Source organism: Budorcas taxicolor, chromosome 14 (genome assembly GCF_023091745.1).
Source record: "Budorcas taxicolor isolate Tak-1 chromosome 14, Takin1.1, whole genome shotgun sequence".
Classification (NCBI taxonomy): Eukaryota; Metazoa; Chordata; class Mammalia; order Artiodactyla; family Bovidae; genus Budorcas; species Budorcas taxicolor.
The window spans coordinates 48,250,148-48,267,515 of record NC_068923.1 but is presented as its reverse complement, the minus strand read 5'-3'; the positions used below and the strand labels follow the sequence as shown (position 1 = coordinate 48,267,515).

Here is a 17,368-nt window from a genome sequence, read left to right as displayed (position 1 = left end):
TATGCAGTATAATATTATTGACTATAGTCATCCTCTCCATGGCTTGTTTATCTTACAGCTGGAAGTTTGTATCTCTTGACCCCCTGCATCCATTTCACCCACCCTCTAAACCCCCTTTGGCAACCACTTTGTATCTGTGAGCATCTGTTCTCTTTATCTGTGAGTTTTGCTTTGTAGATTCCACAAAGAGTTGAAATCATACAATGTTTCTTTCTCTTTTGACTTGTTTCATGAATACTCTCAAGATCCACTCATGCTATCACAAATGGAAAGATTTTATTCTTTTTTTTATGGTTGAGTGTATTTTGTATGTAAATGCCATTGTAGATACCACTTCTTAAATTTTTAGATGAGATAATCAGTGTTGAAGAGCTGGAATAACTTCACAAAGTCTTATGGTGGGTATTTGAATTATTTGCTTTCAGAACAAAAGCTCAAAGGCACTGATAGATGGAAGTGTGTGGTACCTCTGGAGGATATAGCAAGTTGCCCAGTATAGCTCAAACCTAAAGTGCTATGGTTAGGTGAAGCTGTTGAAAGGATCAGGGAGATTAAAGTGGGGAAGAAGAATTTGAGTATGTTTTAAAGGATGAGTCATTAAATATCAATTAGGAGACTGAAAATTCAGAGTATTCAGAGTGGTAGAGAAAAGACAGATTCTTGAGTGGGGGGCAAAAGAGAATAAAAGTTGCTGTTTTCTGACAGAATGAAATCATATAGCAAAGGAAAAAGTGTGGTGGAGATAGAAGAATCCTACCATTATTTAGAGGAAAACAGGTTATTAATAGATTTTTTCTTTTCAGATAGGTAGTGTAGAGGGGATCCTTATTGTCAGACATAACAGCACCTTAAAATGATCAAACTAAAAATCCAGTATGTTGTGTTTTTAAATTCAGAGCTTTGGTAAGGTGCTTTATTATGTCGCTTATGACATATTTATAAATGTCATGGCACTAGTAAGGATATGTAAAGCTTTGGTGGCCACAGGATTATTGTCTCGTCTTTTTTTAAATCTTCTTGTGGGTGTATGCTTGGCATGCCCAAAGCCAGAAGAGGTCTCTGTTCATTTGGTTTTCATTCAGAAACTATTTTCTATCACAGTAAGTCACCAGTCTCTGTAGCATCAGGTGGCTGGTGATGGCAGCTTGACCTACAGTACCTGATAAGATCATGAATATTATGGTAGTTACTTTATGTACTGGCTCTTCTCTTAAACAGTGAGCCTTTAAAAAAAAAAAATGGATTCATCAGGAAAAGGGAATCTTCATTCTTTAGTCTATAGATGAGTATGTTTGAACAATGGCAAAAAGCAATGGGTTTGAGGCCTAAAAGATTAAGTATCCCCTTCTTTTCCTTCCTATTCTTTTTGCATATTTTTAATGGCATCTCAAGGACAATTAAATATGCCTCTTGAGAGTGAAAACTACTTGATTAAGCCAAATATGGAGAGTAGCTGGGGTGGATCGTAGGGGTACAAAGGTAGTTGAATTTTACAGTCCAATCTATAGAATCGAGGACTTCAGATTTGGGAAAGACTCAGGAGTCGCCTGGGCTAACATCTCACACTGTAAATTTCTTCCTCACCATCTTTCCCTGGCAGCCAGGTGAGTGTGGACCTTCCACTTGAGATCTGCCAGTGAGTTCTCTGGCCTGGAAGCATTAACACTCCAGGAATACAAGGACTGTAGGGGTTTTGCTTCCCGTTATGTCTACAGAAAATGGCAGTGCCTCCATTGCTGTGCTGTGTTGTCAAGTAGCTCTTATTATTGGGATGAGCCACTTAACTGCCAGTGTTTTCAGCCTTGGAATAAAAAATAGCTAACATGAAATCCCATTTCAGCCACTTGGGCAATTGCCTTATATCTCTGATTTGAGTTTTTGCACATGAAACTGTAGAGTTTGTGTGTTGTCTTCTGAGATCTACTTGTAGGATTATTTAAAGGGATTAATTAGAATGTCTGTAAAGACTCTCACACATAGTAGGTGCTTTTAGGGCCTATTCCTCTTGGGCATAGCTCTGGTCTTTTTCTGGTCATGTGATATTTGATACTAAGTTCAGATCCCAGTGGTAATCTGTCAAGTACAGAGTGAAATAGAATTATTGCTTTGTATGTACAGGGCATTATATGAGTTCTTTTTAAAGCAGTAAGATAAGAATGTGGGGAAGTGAGCAGGAAACTGCACCAGCACAGGTTTCCCTGGCTTCTTGAATCTATGGCAGTGTAATGAGTATGAAGAGCAATACTGTTAAGTTTCATGGAGGCGTGGAGAGAAGAGGGAAATACAGGCTTATATCAGAATTTATCAGCATCAACTAAGACTTCCAATCTAAAAGAAGTGGAAAAGTGCAAACTTCAATCACACTATTGTTTGTTCTGCATTGGAACACTCAGTTGAAGTGATTTCCTTTGGACTCAACTTGGTTTAGAGAGAGTCTAAATAATTAATATTTTGAATTAATTTTATTTTTCAACTTGGTTTAGAGACAGTCTAAATAATTAATTTTTTGAAAGTAACTATCTGCTGCAGCTATTCATAATGTGTATTTTAAATGACTCATTATGCCCGAGTGAAAGATTTGAAGGCCCAAGAGGGTGAATTTGTCCTTTGCCTTATGTTTATATGAGATTGGGTGTAAAGAGAAGGAAAAGCTGCATTTTCTCCATCATCTTTCCCCCTTCCAGAATGTATTTACATGGTGAGAGAAGCCTCCCCAAATATTCTTTTGTTGTGGCCTTCATTTTGGGATACATGTTATTGATTTTTAGGTAACCTCTAAAATATTGTTACACTCTTTTTGAAAGCCTGTTAATAGGGATGTATAACTTTCACAAAGTGGGCTGGGCAGATTCCAATGATAGCACTCTGCTAGTAATTTCTAGGGAAAATAATGGTTCTACATTTTTATTTAAAAAAAATATAAAACTAGGAGAAAAAGGGTCCAGAGGTGACCTGGCTTATCGGTAATAATCCCATCACTGTAACAGTAGAGTGGATTTGCTTTGGAGAACCAATAGCATAAATATAAATGTCTTTAGTTTATAGACCCAAGGGACTTTACCAAAGGTTATATTTTCCACAAACTGTCTGCTATCATTATTATTTTTAAATGGAAAATTTTATTTATGCTTCATTTATATTTAGTGTGGCTTTGGTACTAAGTGTGCATTAGACATTGATGAATTGGTGGCTTGGTGTGGCAGGGTGGTAATAATAATCCATTAAAGTGAGCACTCTGTTTTTCAGCCATGCTGGATAACTGAGAAAGCAACTTTTAGTTTAAAGTGTTTCTTTTAAAAGTTACTTGTCACAGTAGGTTCCTTAGAAAAACTTAAGGTGAATTTCTTTAAAAAAGACCCGATTAGGAATATCAATCTGATTTATATACTAATAAGAAAGAGTTGGTTTTTAGATTATTTTCTTAAAACTTTTTTGAATGTTATATCTTCTCTACTGTGCCTTTACAAATAACTGTTAATTGGATACATGACATATGTTGTTTATTTTTGTAGTTAAAACAGAGCCAATGAGCAGCAGTGAAATAGTTTCAACAACAGCAGACGGGTCTTTAGACAATTTCTCAGGTTCAGGTAAGGAATAAATATTAGATTTTCACATTAATATGAAACATTATTTTTCATGGTTTATATATGTAAAAATATATGTGTGTAGACACAAATGTATGTGTAGATTCTCTATGTAATACTGTACAGTTTTTCTCAGTCACATGTTTGCAATTCTGATGTTTTTATTTATTGTGATGCTGAAAATTTCGGAGAAAAAAAAATCAAAATGGGTGCGGTTCTCATCTCTAAATTATCCTTATTATGTTAAATGACTCCTTTTGTCTCTCATCTGTGTGATTTTTCTTTTAGAAACTATTTATTTATTTGCCTGTGCTGGGTCTCAGTTGCGGCACACAGGCTCTTTGGTCTTTGCTGTGTGGCATGTGGGGTCTTTAGTTGAAGCATGCAAACTCTTCGTTACAGCACGTGGGCTCTAGTTCCCTGAAAGTCGCTCAGTCGTGTCCGACTCTTTGTGACCCCGTGGACTATGCAGTCCGTGGAATTCTCTAGGTCAGAATCCTGGAGTGGGTAGCCTTTCCCTTCTCCAGGGGCTCTTCCCAACACAGGGATCGAACCCAGGTCTCCCGCATTGCAGGTGGATTCTTTACCAGCTGAGCCACAAGGGAACCTGGCCAGGGATCAAAGCTGGGCTGCCTGCCCTGGGAGCATGGATCTTTGCCATTGGACCACCAGGGAAGCTCCTGTGTGATTTTTCTAATCAAGCAAAATACTGGCTTCTGATACCCACTAAACTGACTGGTCAAGTCATCCTCCTAAGTAACTGCCACATCCACTAGAGATTAGATTTTGTAAAGCAGCTTTAGATCCTTAAGTTGGTTTTTCATCTCTTTCACATCAATAAAGTCTGCCTCCAACAAACAAAATATCTGTGTTTCACCTCCATTATATTGAAATTCCTGATAAAAAAAGTGACTGTGATAATAAATTCACTGTGAAGATTTGAGTTTATCTTTGTCAAATTACCCAGCTTGGACTCTTTCCATTAAAAAATCATTTTTATCAGAAGTAATTTTTCAAATTTTAATCCTCTGCAGGTTGTCTGCTGGGTTTATAAGAGCTCTCCATTGGAGATGCTCTACTTTTGTAAATTTGTGATTGAGTTCATCCAGCTCTCAGGATCATTTCACATATAACACAACTAAAAAGAGTTATATGTAGATATAAAACAAACTGCAGATGCACAACTTTTATGCTAATGGTACCAGCTAGAGGCAATAGGAAATAAAATGTTATACCTATAGTTCTTTCATAAAGCATTTACTGGAATTTGACTCATATCAAGCAGTGTGCTTAGTGCTATTATGGATTCAAAGATGTGTGAGAACAGTCCTGGCTTGTGGCTTAATAGGGCAACCTAATCACCAGGCCATCACAGTTCAGCTCAATAATGCCAGAGGGAAGCCTGGGAACCCCTGAGAGCACCCAGGAAGAAACCGAGTTGGAGTGGGCTGGTCAGGGAAGGTTTTCTAGAGGGGAGATACCTATGCTTAGCCTTTAAGAATGAGTAGCAATAAAGCACACACAGAATTGAGGATGAGGAAGCTGGACGGATAGCACATTCCATGGGAGGAGACCAAGGCAAAGAGGCGTGGAACTTGGAGGAGCCACTGATGGATCAACATTCTTGGTGTGTCTGGTGTGAGTGGTGGTGCGGGGTGCTGCATGGGGAGACAGGGGCCAGAATCGAAACAGGCAGGTGTGTTCCATATGGTGTGTGTGTTTTATCCTGAGTGCCATGGGTGGCCCCAGAGGAAGAGCATTGCGTGATCATATTCCCTTATGGAATGACTTGGGCAGAATGAAAGGAAGGCTGGGGAACAGAAGGGTAGAGAACAGTTAGGTTTTTTTTTTTTTTCCATCTCGACAAGAAATAGTGAAGACATGAAATAGGGTGCTGGCAATATTCACTGGAAGGACTGATGCTGAAGCTCCAATACTTTGGCCATCTGATGCAAAGAACTGACTCATTAGAATAGACCCTGACTCATTAGAAAAGACCCTGATGCTGGGAAAGATTGAAGACAGGAGGAGGAGGACACGACAGAGGATGAGATGGTAGGATGGCATCACCAACTCGATGGACACAAGTTTGAGCAAGTTCTGGGAGTTGGTGGTGAACAAGAAATTTTATTCATTCTGCCTTTTTCATGAATTTTTTGCACAGCATATGTGTAAAAGTCATACTTTTGAAAAGGCATCATTTTAAAGTACAAGTTAACAATCACATACTGCAAAGACATGATTACCACATTTTCTCAAAGTATCTATGAATAATCCCAAAGTATCTATGAATAATGGTATTGCATTGCATCAGTGTTTTTCCTGATTTTTATCACAGTCCTGTGGTGAAGAAATTTCTTGTTTTTAAGAAATATGCACTAAATGTTTATGTGTAAAGAGGTATCATATCCACAGCTCCAAAAAATGTGAGCTATACAGGTGCATACATGCACACACACACATATATAGAGAGAGAGAGACTAAAAGCTAATCTCAGAAAATGTTACCATTTGGGAAGGAAGTTTGAGTGAAAGGTATCTGGGAAGTTTTTCTACTCTTCTTGCAACTTTCCTGCAATTGTCAAATTATTTCAAAATAGGAAAGTTAAAAAATGAGAAGAATGGATGGATTTAGCAGTTTTAGTGGACAAAGTGGACGAGCGAGCTTCATTGCCCCTTGTGCCCACTGGCCCATGTGCACAGCCTCTGTGTCTTCAGCATAGTTCCTCGCAGGTAGTATGTTCTCATAAAGTTTATTGAATGAATGAATGACTTAATGAATGAGAAAGTGGAGACAGGGAAAAGAAAAATGTCTTTCACGTCCATAGGTAGTAAAAGAAGAGATGATGGTCCATTAGAAAGAGGGTTGAAGTGTTGATGATGACATTTAGAAGGTCAGAGTGGTCGGGGATGCCAATATGAACTTTGTAGAGGCAGGGGTGAAAGGTAGAGGCAATCCTGATGAGATAGCAATGGCTTACATTCAAAACAGGAGTGAATCAGCCGAGGAAAAGAATAGCTTTTCCACAGAAACCTCAGGAAAGATGAATGGGAAGTAATGCAGATGAGTTTGAAGAGGAAGAGGAGGAGGCAAGATAGTGAGGGAATTCCTGACTGATTCCTCTGTTCAAACCCTCCAGCAGCTCCCAATCATCTTTGAATGAAAGGTGAATCCTTAAAATGAGCTTGCAAGCCCAGCAGATCCTATTGCCTGCCTCCCTTGCCTCCTGCTCTTCCTTTAATCAGGGTCTCTGCAAGGGCAGTCCGCTGACAGGTAACTCTTAGGTACCTGCCTGACTCCATCCCTGCCTGACCTTCACATCCCACCTTTTTGATGATACCCACTCTGACCACCCTACTCGGTGTTAGAGAACTCTCACTCTAGACTTCTGATCTCTCTAAATGCTGAATCTCCTGTCCACCAAATGACACACAGAACCGCTGACCAACGATAGCATTCAGTTTTGTATTAGGTTTATTGTTGGTCTCTCAACCCCATCAGAATGTAAGCTTGAGATGGCAGGGATTCAGTCTTCTTTTATTCATTTGTATCCCTGACACCTGAAAAAGTACCTGGCATTTGTTAGGTAGTCAGATTGGGGTCCCCTGGTGGTCAGACAAAGAGAATCTGCCTGCAGTGAAGGAGACCTGAATTCGATCCCTGGGTCAGGAAGATGCCCTGGGGAAGGGAATGGCAACCCACTCCAATATTCTTGCCTGGGAAATCCCATGGATTTCCCTGGTGGTCTACAGATCATGGGGTCACAAAAGAGTCAACATGACTGAGTGACTAACACTTTAACAACACAGGCACTCAGATATATCAGTTCAGTTCAGCTCAGTCGTGTCCGACTCTTTGCGACCCCATGAATAGCAGCACACTAGGCCTCCCTGTCCATCATCAACTCCCGGAGTTCACTTAGACTCACATCCATCAAGTCAGTGATGCCATCCAGCCATCTCTTTCTCTCTCGTCCCCTTCTCCTCCTGCCCCCAATCCCTCCCAGCATCAGAGTCTTTTCCAATGAGTCAACTCTGAGCATGAGGTGGCCAGAGTATTGGAGTTTCAGCTTGAGCATCATTCCTTCCAAAGAAATCCCAGGGCTGATCTCCTTCAGAATGGACTGGTTGGATCTCCTTGCAGTCCAAGGGACTCTCAAGAGTCTTCTCCAACACCACACTTCAAAAGCATCGATTCTTCAGCACTCAGCTTTCTTCACAGTCCAACTCTCACATCCACACATGACCACTGGAAAAACCATAGCCTTGACTAGATGGACCTTTGTTGGCAAAGTAATGTCTCTGCTTTTTAATATGCTGTCTAGGTTGGTCATAACTTTTCTTCCAAGGAGTAAGCGTCTTTTAATTTCATGGCTGCAATCGCCATCTGCAGTGATTTTGGAGGCCAAAAAAATAAAGTCTGACACTGTTTCTACTGTTTCCCCATCTATTTCCCATGAAGTGATGGGACCGGATGCCATGATCTTCGTTTTCTGAATGTTGAGCTTTAAGGCAACTTTTTCACTCTCCTCTTTCACTTTCATCAAGAGGCTTTTTAGTTCCTCTTCACTTTCTGCCATAAGGGTGGTGTCATCTGCATATCTGAGGTTATTGATATTTCTCCCAGCAATCTTGATTCCAGCTTTTTCTTCATCCGTCCCAGCATTTCTCATGATGTACTCTGCATATAAGTTAAATAATCAGGGTGACAATATACAGCCTTGACATACTCCTTTTCCTGTTTGGAACCAGTCTGTTACTCCATGTCCAGTTCTAACTCAGATATTTACTAGATAAATTTTGAATACATGACTGAATGATGGCTTCTACTTTATTCTCTGAAGTGACTCAATATGAGAACTGAGGGCATCAGTGAAAGACTAGTTTCAAATAACTGTTTTCCTTCCTAGAATAGGTAGAAAAGAGTGAAGGAAGAGGATAATAGATTGAGGGAATATAACATGTCATGGGGTCTGCCTCTCTTGATGGCTTGGAGAACAGATAAGATGGGAATAAGGAATGAAAATTCTGTGGAAAGAGGATGTTTCTTCTTTCATCTCAAAACTCAGGTCCCCACCTCATGCTTCTCGAGTTGGTTCTTTGTACTTCCCTTCCTCAGCCTTTATCATCCCTTTAAAAAGTATTTTGCATCCTCTTTCCTCCTCCAGGCTTCCCTGGTGGTTCAGATGGCAAAGAAGCTGCCTGCAATGTGGGAGAGCTGGGTTCAGTCCCTGGGTTGGTTGGGAAGGTCTCCTGGAGAAGGGAATGGCTACCCACTCCAGTATTCTGGGCTGGAGAATTCCATGAATTATACAGCCCATGGGGTCGCAAAGAGTTGGACACAACTGATCAACTTTCACTCACTTCACTTCCTCCGCTAAACCATGGCCCTGTGAGAGTAGAGATTCTTTTGTCTTGTTCACACTTACCGTCCCAGTGGCCATCATGGATTGGAGTCTATGGGCAGTGATCAGTACGTGTTTGTAAATAAACAAATGAATCAGTTGGTGCTATTGTGGTTTAAGACTGGAATGGAGAAGGAAGTCCATGATGTGGTCTTGAGCTTGATGGTTGACCAGAGTAGAAGACCAGAGTTGAGGCCAAGACTGAATGACAAAGCACTGGATGCATGACCCAAGATAATGTTGGGATATGTCAGGACGCAGTCAAATACTAATTTTTGATAAACTCCAGGCAGTTCTTAGGTGATGGGTCATTCATGTAAGTGTTAAAGAGTTGTCATGAACTTCAGAGAAGGGAGGATTTCCTGGGACAGCAGAAAAACAATGGTTTGGGAGAAACAACAAGGAGGATGTATTTTTAGGTCTTTATGATTCTGGAATCTGGGAGAAGGATACGCAAAAAAGGATATCTTTTCTCTACTGGGAAAAGATATGCAAAAAAAGTTAGGGCCTTGAAGGGCTTAGTGGAAGGTGGAGAGATTGTTTGGTGAAGAGACTGAAACTATGGAGGATCTTGTTTGCCATAGATTGATTATTGGACACAGGAAAGGATCACGTGAGCTGGGTAATTGGGTCAAAGCATAGCAGATACAGAACAACATGGGGATGGACCTTCATTTTCTATTGTCTTTTAGTTTTCTCTTCCCTTCTGTCTTCCTCTTCCTCCTCCTATCCTCCTTCCTCTACTCTCTCCCTCCCTCTCTTTCATGATTAAAGAAGCAAAAACCATGGCATGCTGGAGTGACTATGAATAGGACTTAGGGTTTCTAAGGGAAGAGGAGGCTGGAGAAAGGAATATCCAGGCATTAACTCCAAGATGGTCTTTATCTCTGTGGTCACTATGCCTCCTTCCTTCTCCGTGATAGCTTAAAAATTCACGTCTCAAATATTCAGGATATCTTAAGGAGATGGATATCAAAAGTAGAAGTAGAGTCATCCTGACATTGGTAATAGCTATTTCCACCTGTGTCCTTCAGTGAGTTCTAGCATCTTAAATCTCTAAGGAGGCAGCGAGGCTCACTCTTTTCCAGGGTGTGGGGAGACTGAGAGGGGAGAGGTTGATTTTCCAGTGCGTGTGGCTGAATTGAAAAATGCAAGGTTGTTTATTATGTTTTTAAAGTACAGTGATGAGAATGATGAATGAAAAGCAATACTTCGATGATTTAAGTGTTTATTATGTTTTAAAAATACAGTCATGAAAATGACCAATGAAAAACAATACTTTAATGATTTAAATGTTGAACAACTGCAATTGAAAATAATCACAAAATATCTTTATTTTAAGCTTTATTTTGAGGGATTGCAAAATATCTTTACCTGCTGCTTCCACTTCCACAAAGCCCAAATTTGTTATTCATTTGTTTTCATCATGCCAGTTGATGATATTGATCATATAAAGTTGATGTCTGATGTATTTGAAAACTGGAAGTTTCTGGAGGAGAAAAAAACATCTTGTGTGACAAAATATGATTTCTTTGTAATTGTTCACAGAAAGATCTACCTTTGGGGATCTGATTTATTCATCCAACAGTTATGTGTTGAGCACCTACTATGTGCTAGGCAGTGTGCTAGGCTGTGGGCCAACATAGTGGTAAAAAAGTAAGCAGGTCACTGTTTTCATGGAGCTTTCATTCTTGTGGGAGAGGCAGATGATCAGTAAACAAGTAGTATCTAAAGTGTAAATAAATAGGCAGTGAAAAGTACTCTGAAGAAAACAAAAGCAGATCAAAGTCTATAGTGAAGAGTGGGGGTAGGGCTCTCTTCTAGAAGGAGGCTTCCTCTGAGGAGAGGGCGTTGGAGCAGAGCTCTTAGGGAAGTGAGGGAATAAGTTTGGGTTAATCGAAGTGAAATAGGAGGATAACAGGGCTTGGAGCTGAGGGCAAGTGGGGGTTGTGACATGATGATCTAATTAATGTTTTTAAGAGGTCACTGTTTGTCATATGGAACATTCTCTTTAGGAGAAGAGTGAGGAGAAGGTAAGGAGAAACAGGGAGACCGGTGTTTCCTAGTTCAGAAGATGATGTTGGAAGAACATGTTAGCTCACCTGCCTCCTGGAGGAGCCACCAAGGCAGAATATATTGTGCCAGGATCCTATTAGGGGAGAGGAGTAGAGGGAAGGGGAGGTATCCTGGCTGTCCTTTCCTCTGGTCACAGCCAATGTTGGTAATTGGAATAGTTGGCAGATGAGAGAAAGGAAGTTGTCACCATTAGCTTATATTTGGGAGGGAGAGCTGGCTGGACTTAAGATAAAAGGATATGTGGGAAAGAGGAGAATTAGAACTTGCTTTTAGGCTTTTGAGCTGATTGTCCAGCTGAATGATTCTGAATGAACCAGAGGAGGCTCAGGGGAGCTCTGAACTGAGGACTTGCTAATTTTGAGATTTCTGTCAACCTTTTCAGAGGATCTCCAGCTTGTGGATTTTACATGCTTCAGGTCCTTCTCCTCTCCCTTCCTGCAGTAGTATTTGGGGAGCTTCTTTAATTTACACATGAGAGGTAGGAGAAAGTGTGAAGTGATAGGAAACAAGTGTGCCATAACAGAGAAGGAGCCGTTGTCCCTCTGCCCCAGGGCTCTGGCCTGCGTCCTGTGGAGTTTACCTATGGAGTGAGGGCCATTTTACTTAACCTTGATAAATGGCCTGGGAGCATTCTTTTTGCCTTAGGCTATTCTGGACTCACGAAATTGCACTTAATCTGAATTCTTTGACTATTGTTTTTAAAAAAGTTAAAAGTGTTTTAGGCAACTAAGGGAAAAAGTACTATAGGTAGAAGGCAGAAGATTCTTGGCCTTAGGCTACATAGAGATCATAGGGGTTTGAATGAGAAAGCCCCAAGGATGTGGCTGTTCATAGGGCATTACAAGGTCAATAGTTTTAAGTGCACACAGAGAAATAGCAGGACACTTGGGCAGCATTATAGGTTCTTATTTGCATCTATTTAGTAAGGAAGACTATTGATTCCCATTTATATTATATGTTATGTCTATAAATAACTTAAAATAACAACTTTCATGTCATTATGATTTTAAAAATTCTACTTTGCCTTTGACCTGAACTTCACAGTCTTATTAAACACACATTGTTTATTGATAACTTACCACATGCTGAGGGCTTCCCTGGTGGCTCAGATGGTAAAGAACCTGCCTGCATGCAAGAGCCCCAGTTTTGATTCCCTGGGTTGGGAAGAACTCCTGGAGAAGGGACTGGTTACCCACTCCAGTAATCTTGCCTGGAGAAACCAGGACAGAGGAGCCTGGTGGGGTACATTGCCATGGGGTCGCAAAGAGTCTGAACGACTGAGCGATTAACACACACACACACACACACACACACACACAGACACACACACACACAGACACACAGACACACACACACACACACACACACACACACACACCCCTACTACTACTACTACCACCACCACATGCTGGGCCCTATCAGGTGCCAGGAAACAAAGGAGAATAGGAGGTCCTTGACCCCAGAAGCTTGTGGTTAGCAGAGGAAACTAACATCTATACCTTACATACACTAACCATCATGCCAGTGTTTGTTAGTGTGGTTAAGCATCACGTTGCCAGTGTTTACAACATTCCAAAAAGTACAGGGGAGGAAGACATTATCCTAAAGAGAAAATGATGTTTTAGTCCCAGTGGAGGAGTGAGTGTTTGACAGGCAGAGGAAAGAAGAGACAGTAGGGTCTGACATGAAGAGCAACCAAGGCAGATGGGAAAATACATGGCATGCATGGGCAGTTCTCAAGTCCAGGGATGCTATGTAACTAAACCAATATCTTGAGGCATTCCGCCAAGGATCTTCTTTTTCTTCTCTATGGATAATGTGAGTGGAGTTGAGATATTGTAAGCTGGAGAATGGACATGCAGTTGCCACGTAGGGAAGATCAATATGGTGGCAGTAGTGAGAGTCAAAGGGCAGGGATAGAATACAGGGATAGCAGCTCAGTGCCTACTGATCCAGGCCAGGGAAGACTTACTGAGAACCCACCCCAGGACTGGAGGGTAGGAATGGAGAATGCAGGACAGCTCAGCAAGCTCTTCCAGATTGGGGTGGTTGACTTGAGAGTTATATAATGTGGGGAGCGGGATAGGATGATTCTGAGGTTTCTGATTTCTAAGAAGGGGTTGAGGAGATTGCATGTTTGGGTGGAAAGAATGGGCAGATATGAGTTCAAATACCAACCTTCTTATTTGTTTGGACGTGTTACTTAATTTCTAGCCCCATATATAAAATGGGGACAAAGAATCCAGTTTTTAAGCATTTTACTGAATATTATAGATGGTGATGCTGTCCTTTGAGTGGACTTAAAAATACAAAAGGAGGGGCAAATATAGGGCAAAGATAGTGGGAATTTAGGAATCTGAGATGGTAAGCATTTCTTACACAAACTTTGTATTATTCACTTTTTGTCATTATTTCATTTAGTCCTCATAGCCAGCCTATTTGTGTGGTAGTAGTATTACCATCATTTTACATGAGAACATGTCAAGGCTTTGTTGTTGTTTAGCTGCTAAGTTGTGTCTGACTCTTTCTCGACCCCATGGACTGCAGCCCGCCAGGCTCCTCATGCATGGGATTCTCCAGGCAAGAACACTGGAGTGGGTTGTCATGCCCTCCTCTAGGGGATCTTCCCAACCCAGAAATTGAACCTGAGTCTCCTGCTTTGGGAGACAGATCCTTACCACTGAATCACCTGTGAAGTCCTGTCAAGGCGTAGAGGGAACAAACAACTTGACTAAGACCGCACAGAAGAGTTGGATCTTGAATCTGAGCTGAAATTAAATTCTGATTCCAGAACCCGTGCTTGTGTTACCATACTCTGTAGCCTCCTAAATCTTTCCTCATTTGTACGTACATAGAGGATGCATATAATCTAAATCAAAGCCTCTCCAAACCTACCTTACTCTGTATAATAATGCTGATAGCTTCTATTATTCTGTTTGTAAAAACAAAATTATTGAGTGGAGCCTATTAAGATGAATTTAAGAGCCTATTAAGTTGAATTCATGGGTCTTTTCTTGGGTCATGACCCACAATTTGAAAAATACAGGGATAGAGCTTGAAAAGAATAAAAGGGATTTCTGTGGCTTCTATCATCAGACGGCTTTGGGGTTCATTGTGTGCTATAGTATATACTTGTGTTGTCGTTTCATTCTTTAAAAACTTCCTTTCCATCTGTAATTATCCTACTGGGTAAATCTACTCTGCCCTTGGTCTCTTTCCAGGCCTAGAAGAGGGGAGTAGAAAGACTGTAGTCACAGATGACCCAGGCAGTGGCAGCACTTGTGGCCCAAGCGTTCTTTCACTAACCTCTCCCTTCTATAAATTGCAATATTTAACTTGTCCTCCTGTGGCTATTTGTGTTGGCCTCCCCACGTGTGACACCCGGGACTTGTCTTTGCCTGTTTGTGTCTGCAGCATGGAGCTCAATGCCTGGAACAGAGTGGTAACCCAACACGTGCCAAGAGACGAGGGAGGGGACACCAGCTGGGCTAGCCGGCCTTCTCTTGTTCATACGGCCTCTGTCTCTTGCAGACCAACAGCCAGAGGGTTGAAATCTAGCAACTCGGAAGAGTAATACTGACCTCCAGCTATTCTCTTGTCACTGTGTTAGGCCAGTCTTCTTTACCGGGAAAGGATTAGTCATAGATTTTAAGATTCTAATGCAAACCCACCACTATTCTCCGAAACACAAGCTAGAAAATTACATTTTTGAAAAACATAACTGTATTGATGTGATGTTGTGGAAATATATAAAACTTGGGGTGTGTGGAAGTTTACAAAGAGTCTTACTGTAGAATATAATAAGAACCTCTGCAGTGATTATCAGTAGAAAAAGAAAGCAAACATATTACATCATATAATAATTGTACCCAAAGCATAGATGCACCTTCGCCAGGAAAAGAACAGGAAGAATTTGAGGGTAAAGGGGTCAATACATATATAAATGTGTACATATATGTAAATGTGTGTATGTAAATGAGTATATAGATAAATGCATGTAGATAGTTATGTACATAAATAGAAACCAACAATTAGCATTTTAAGGTCTTGTGTTAGCAAAAAGTATGTCTTTTTGCTTCTTTAGTTCAGAATGAGTGTAAATATTTGCTAAGAGAGTTTAGTGCATTTCTGAGACTTACTGAGTCAAGTCTGTGTGATTAAAAAGAAATCAAATTCTGCTTGAATGCTTAAATACTCTTTAAAAAAAAAATACAAAAACACAACTTTGTGACTTGGACACTGAAGTGGAGCACATATCTCTGAAAGGCACAGGAACATCTACCTCCAAGCAAGAAAATAACAGGCTGAGTTTGCAACTTGAGAAATTTCATATAGGAATGCATTTTTATTTTAAAAAATTGCTGAATCAGTGCAGGAAAATGAGAATCTGTCTTATTTCTACTCCTTTCAGAGACTAGACTCTGTTTCTTGGTACCGTGGTCTCAGGGGTGTGTTTCCCCTTGAATCTGAACAATAATACACCAGAGGACTTTGCTGTCCTGCCTAGCCCTGTTCATCCCCTGCCTTTCAGTGCATTGTTCCAAACAGTAGCCAGGACTCCCTGTGCTCTTAAAGTATTGCCACTGTAAAAGTCATCGCTGACTGGTATGTAAGAGGATTGTGAGTATATTTTCTAAGAGTTGATGTCAAATCAGAATCGCTTAATCAGTGTCTGTAGGTTCCTTAGTATAGTCTAACTTTCTATTATGTCGACTTAGGCAATTACTATTTCTGCAGCTCAGAAAGGTCTATGATGTCATGTGGTCTACCCAGAGCTGAAACTATATCAATGTTATCAAACACATATTTTGTGTTTTTCTTTCATGATTATGCATTATTTTTCTTTTCCAGCCATTGGGAGCAGCAGCTTCAGCCCAAGACCAACTCATCAGTTCTCCCCACCACAGATTTATCCTTCCAAGTAAGATGTATTTTCTCTTAATCAATAGATAACTTTTCCAGGTAGTCTTTTATCTTATTTCTAGTCAGGTCTGGTGCCCACATGTTACATCTGAAGTTAAACTAAAGTGTGTTTCATAGAGACTTAAGTGTACTTACGTAAATTTATTTGGAGCATCACCTAGGAGGGACACTGAAATATTTTGGTACTTTGTCTCTGATAGTTGAAGGTTATACATGAAGAAACAATCTTTAACTAGAATTTGTGATTTGGTTGTTAATCAGTTACCTTGCATGTTTCCATCTAATGCATGGGCTTTCTATTTTCTGTCATTTCTGACAAATAGCAGACCATACCCACATATTCTTCCTACCCCTTCTTCACAAACTATGGCTGCATATGGGCAAACACAGTTTACTACAGGAATGCAGCAAGCTACAGCCTACGCTACGTACCCACAGCCGGGACAGCCCTATGGAATCTCCTCCTATGGTGAGTAATCTCGTTGCTTTAGCAGTGGTGTTGCCTAGTGGGTTCACCTGTACGTGTGAAAGTGTCACAGGAGTGGATGGAGCTCTTGGTCACTTGAGAAGGGGTTTTCACCTTTTGTGTCTGAATTCTTAATATGATTGTTTTTAATGAACATTGTAAGAAGGGGTGGCTACTTATCTTGAGGTCAGAAGTGGCAGATAGATAGCATGGTTCACTTGCTCTTTTGCTCTTTGGTTTTTTTCCCCCCATTTATTTTCCCCCATTCCTCAATTCTTAATTTGCCATTTGAACAGTTGGTTCGGGAATCCAAAGTATTCTGGTGCATATTTCTGATAAAACTTCTGTGAATGAAGTCTTTTGGGGGTGAAGATTCATTTCCTATTTATCAGGTGCTGAGCTATGACTAGAGAAGTACAAGCCACATTCAACAAACCCTGGCTCTAAACTTGATGGGAGTAGTCGTCTCATATGTCAGCGTTATCAACCACTAGGAAAAGTGATCTATATCATGGCTTGGGCTGCACTTTAAAGAGCCCAATCAGGAAACATTGAAAGCTCACATCCTTATTTGTTCCCTCTCACCTGGAGATTATTTTTATCTTGGTGTAATTTAACTCAATTGTTAACAGGGTCAATACCTGTAAATTAAAAATAAAGCCAGCCAAACTTCAGAGTTTAATTCTTAAAAGTCTTAGGATTCCAAAAATACCTTCTTTTCCGTGGAATGGTAGCTGTGATCGTAAACAAATTGCAACTTGTTGAAATATAAAAAAATGAATTATTGTCATTTTATTACAAAATAAATAAAACCTAGTGATCCAGAAAAAAAAATACATGAAATTTTGGAAGCAATGACTGAAAGAAAAGACTAGTGGATTATTTTGTGATCAATATTCTAATTTTGCTTCT

The 17,368-nt window shown here is 40.4% G+C and overlaps 1 protein-coding gene across 6 annotated transcripts in view; it reads left to right on the top strand.

Annotated features, from left to right (window-relative positions):
- The window catches only part of EYA1 (EYA transcriptional coactivator and phosphatase 1), a 180,759-nt gene that overhangs the window by 21,216 nt on the left and 142,175 nt on the right, over positions 1 to 17,368 (top strand). For 2 of the 6 annotated variants that reach the window (XM_052651458.1, XM_052651456.1), the window contains exons 3-5: positions 3,513 to 3,590; positions 15,919 to 15,988; positions 16,317 to 16,459. In XM_052651458.1, coding sequence (XP_052507418.1) covers positions 3,513 to 3,590; positions 15,919 to 15,988; positions 16,317 to 16,459 — 291 coding nt within the window. Of the gene's footprint in view, positions 1 to 3,512; positions 3,591 to 15,918; positions 15,989 to 16,313; positions 16,460 to 17,368 lie in introns of all 6 variants that reach the window. The other 4 variants (XM_052651457.1, XM_052651455.1, XM_052651460.1 and 1 more) reach the window with 3 other exon arrangements.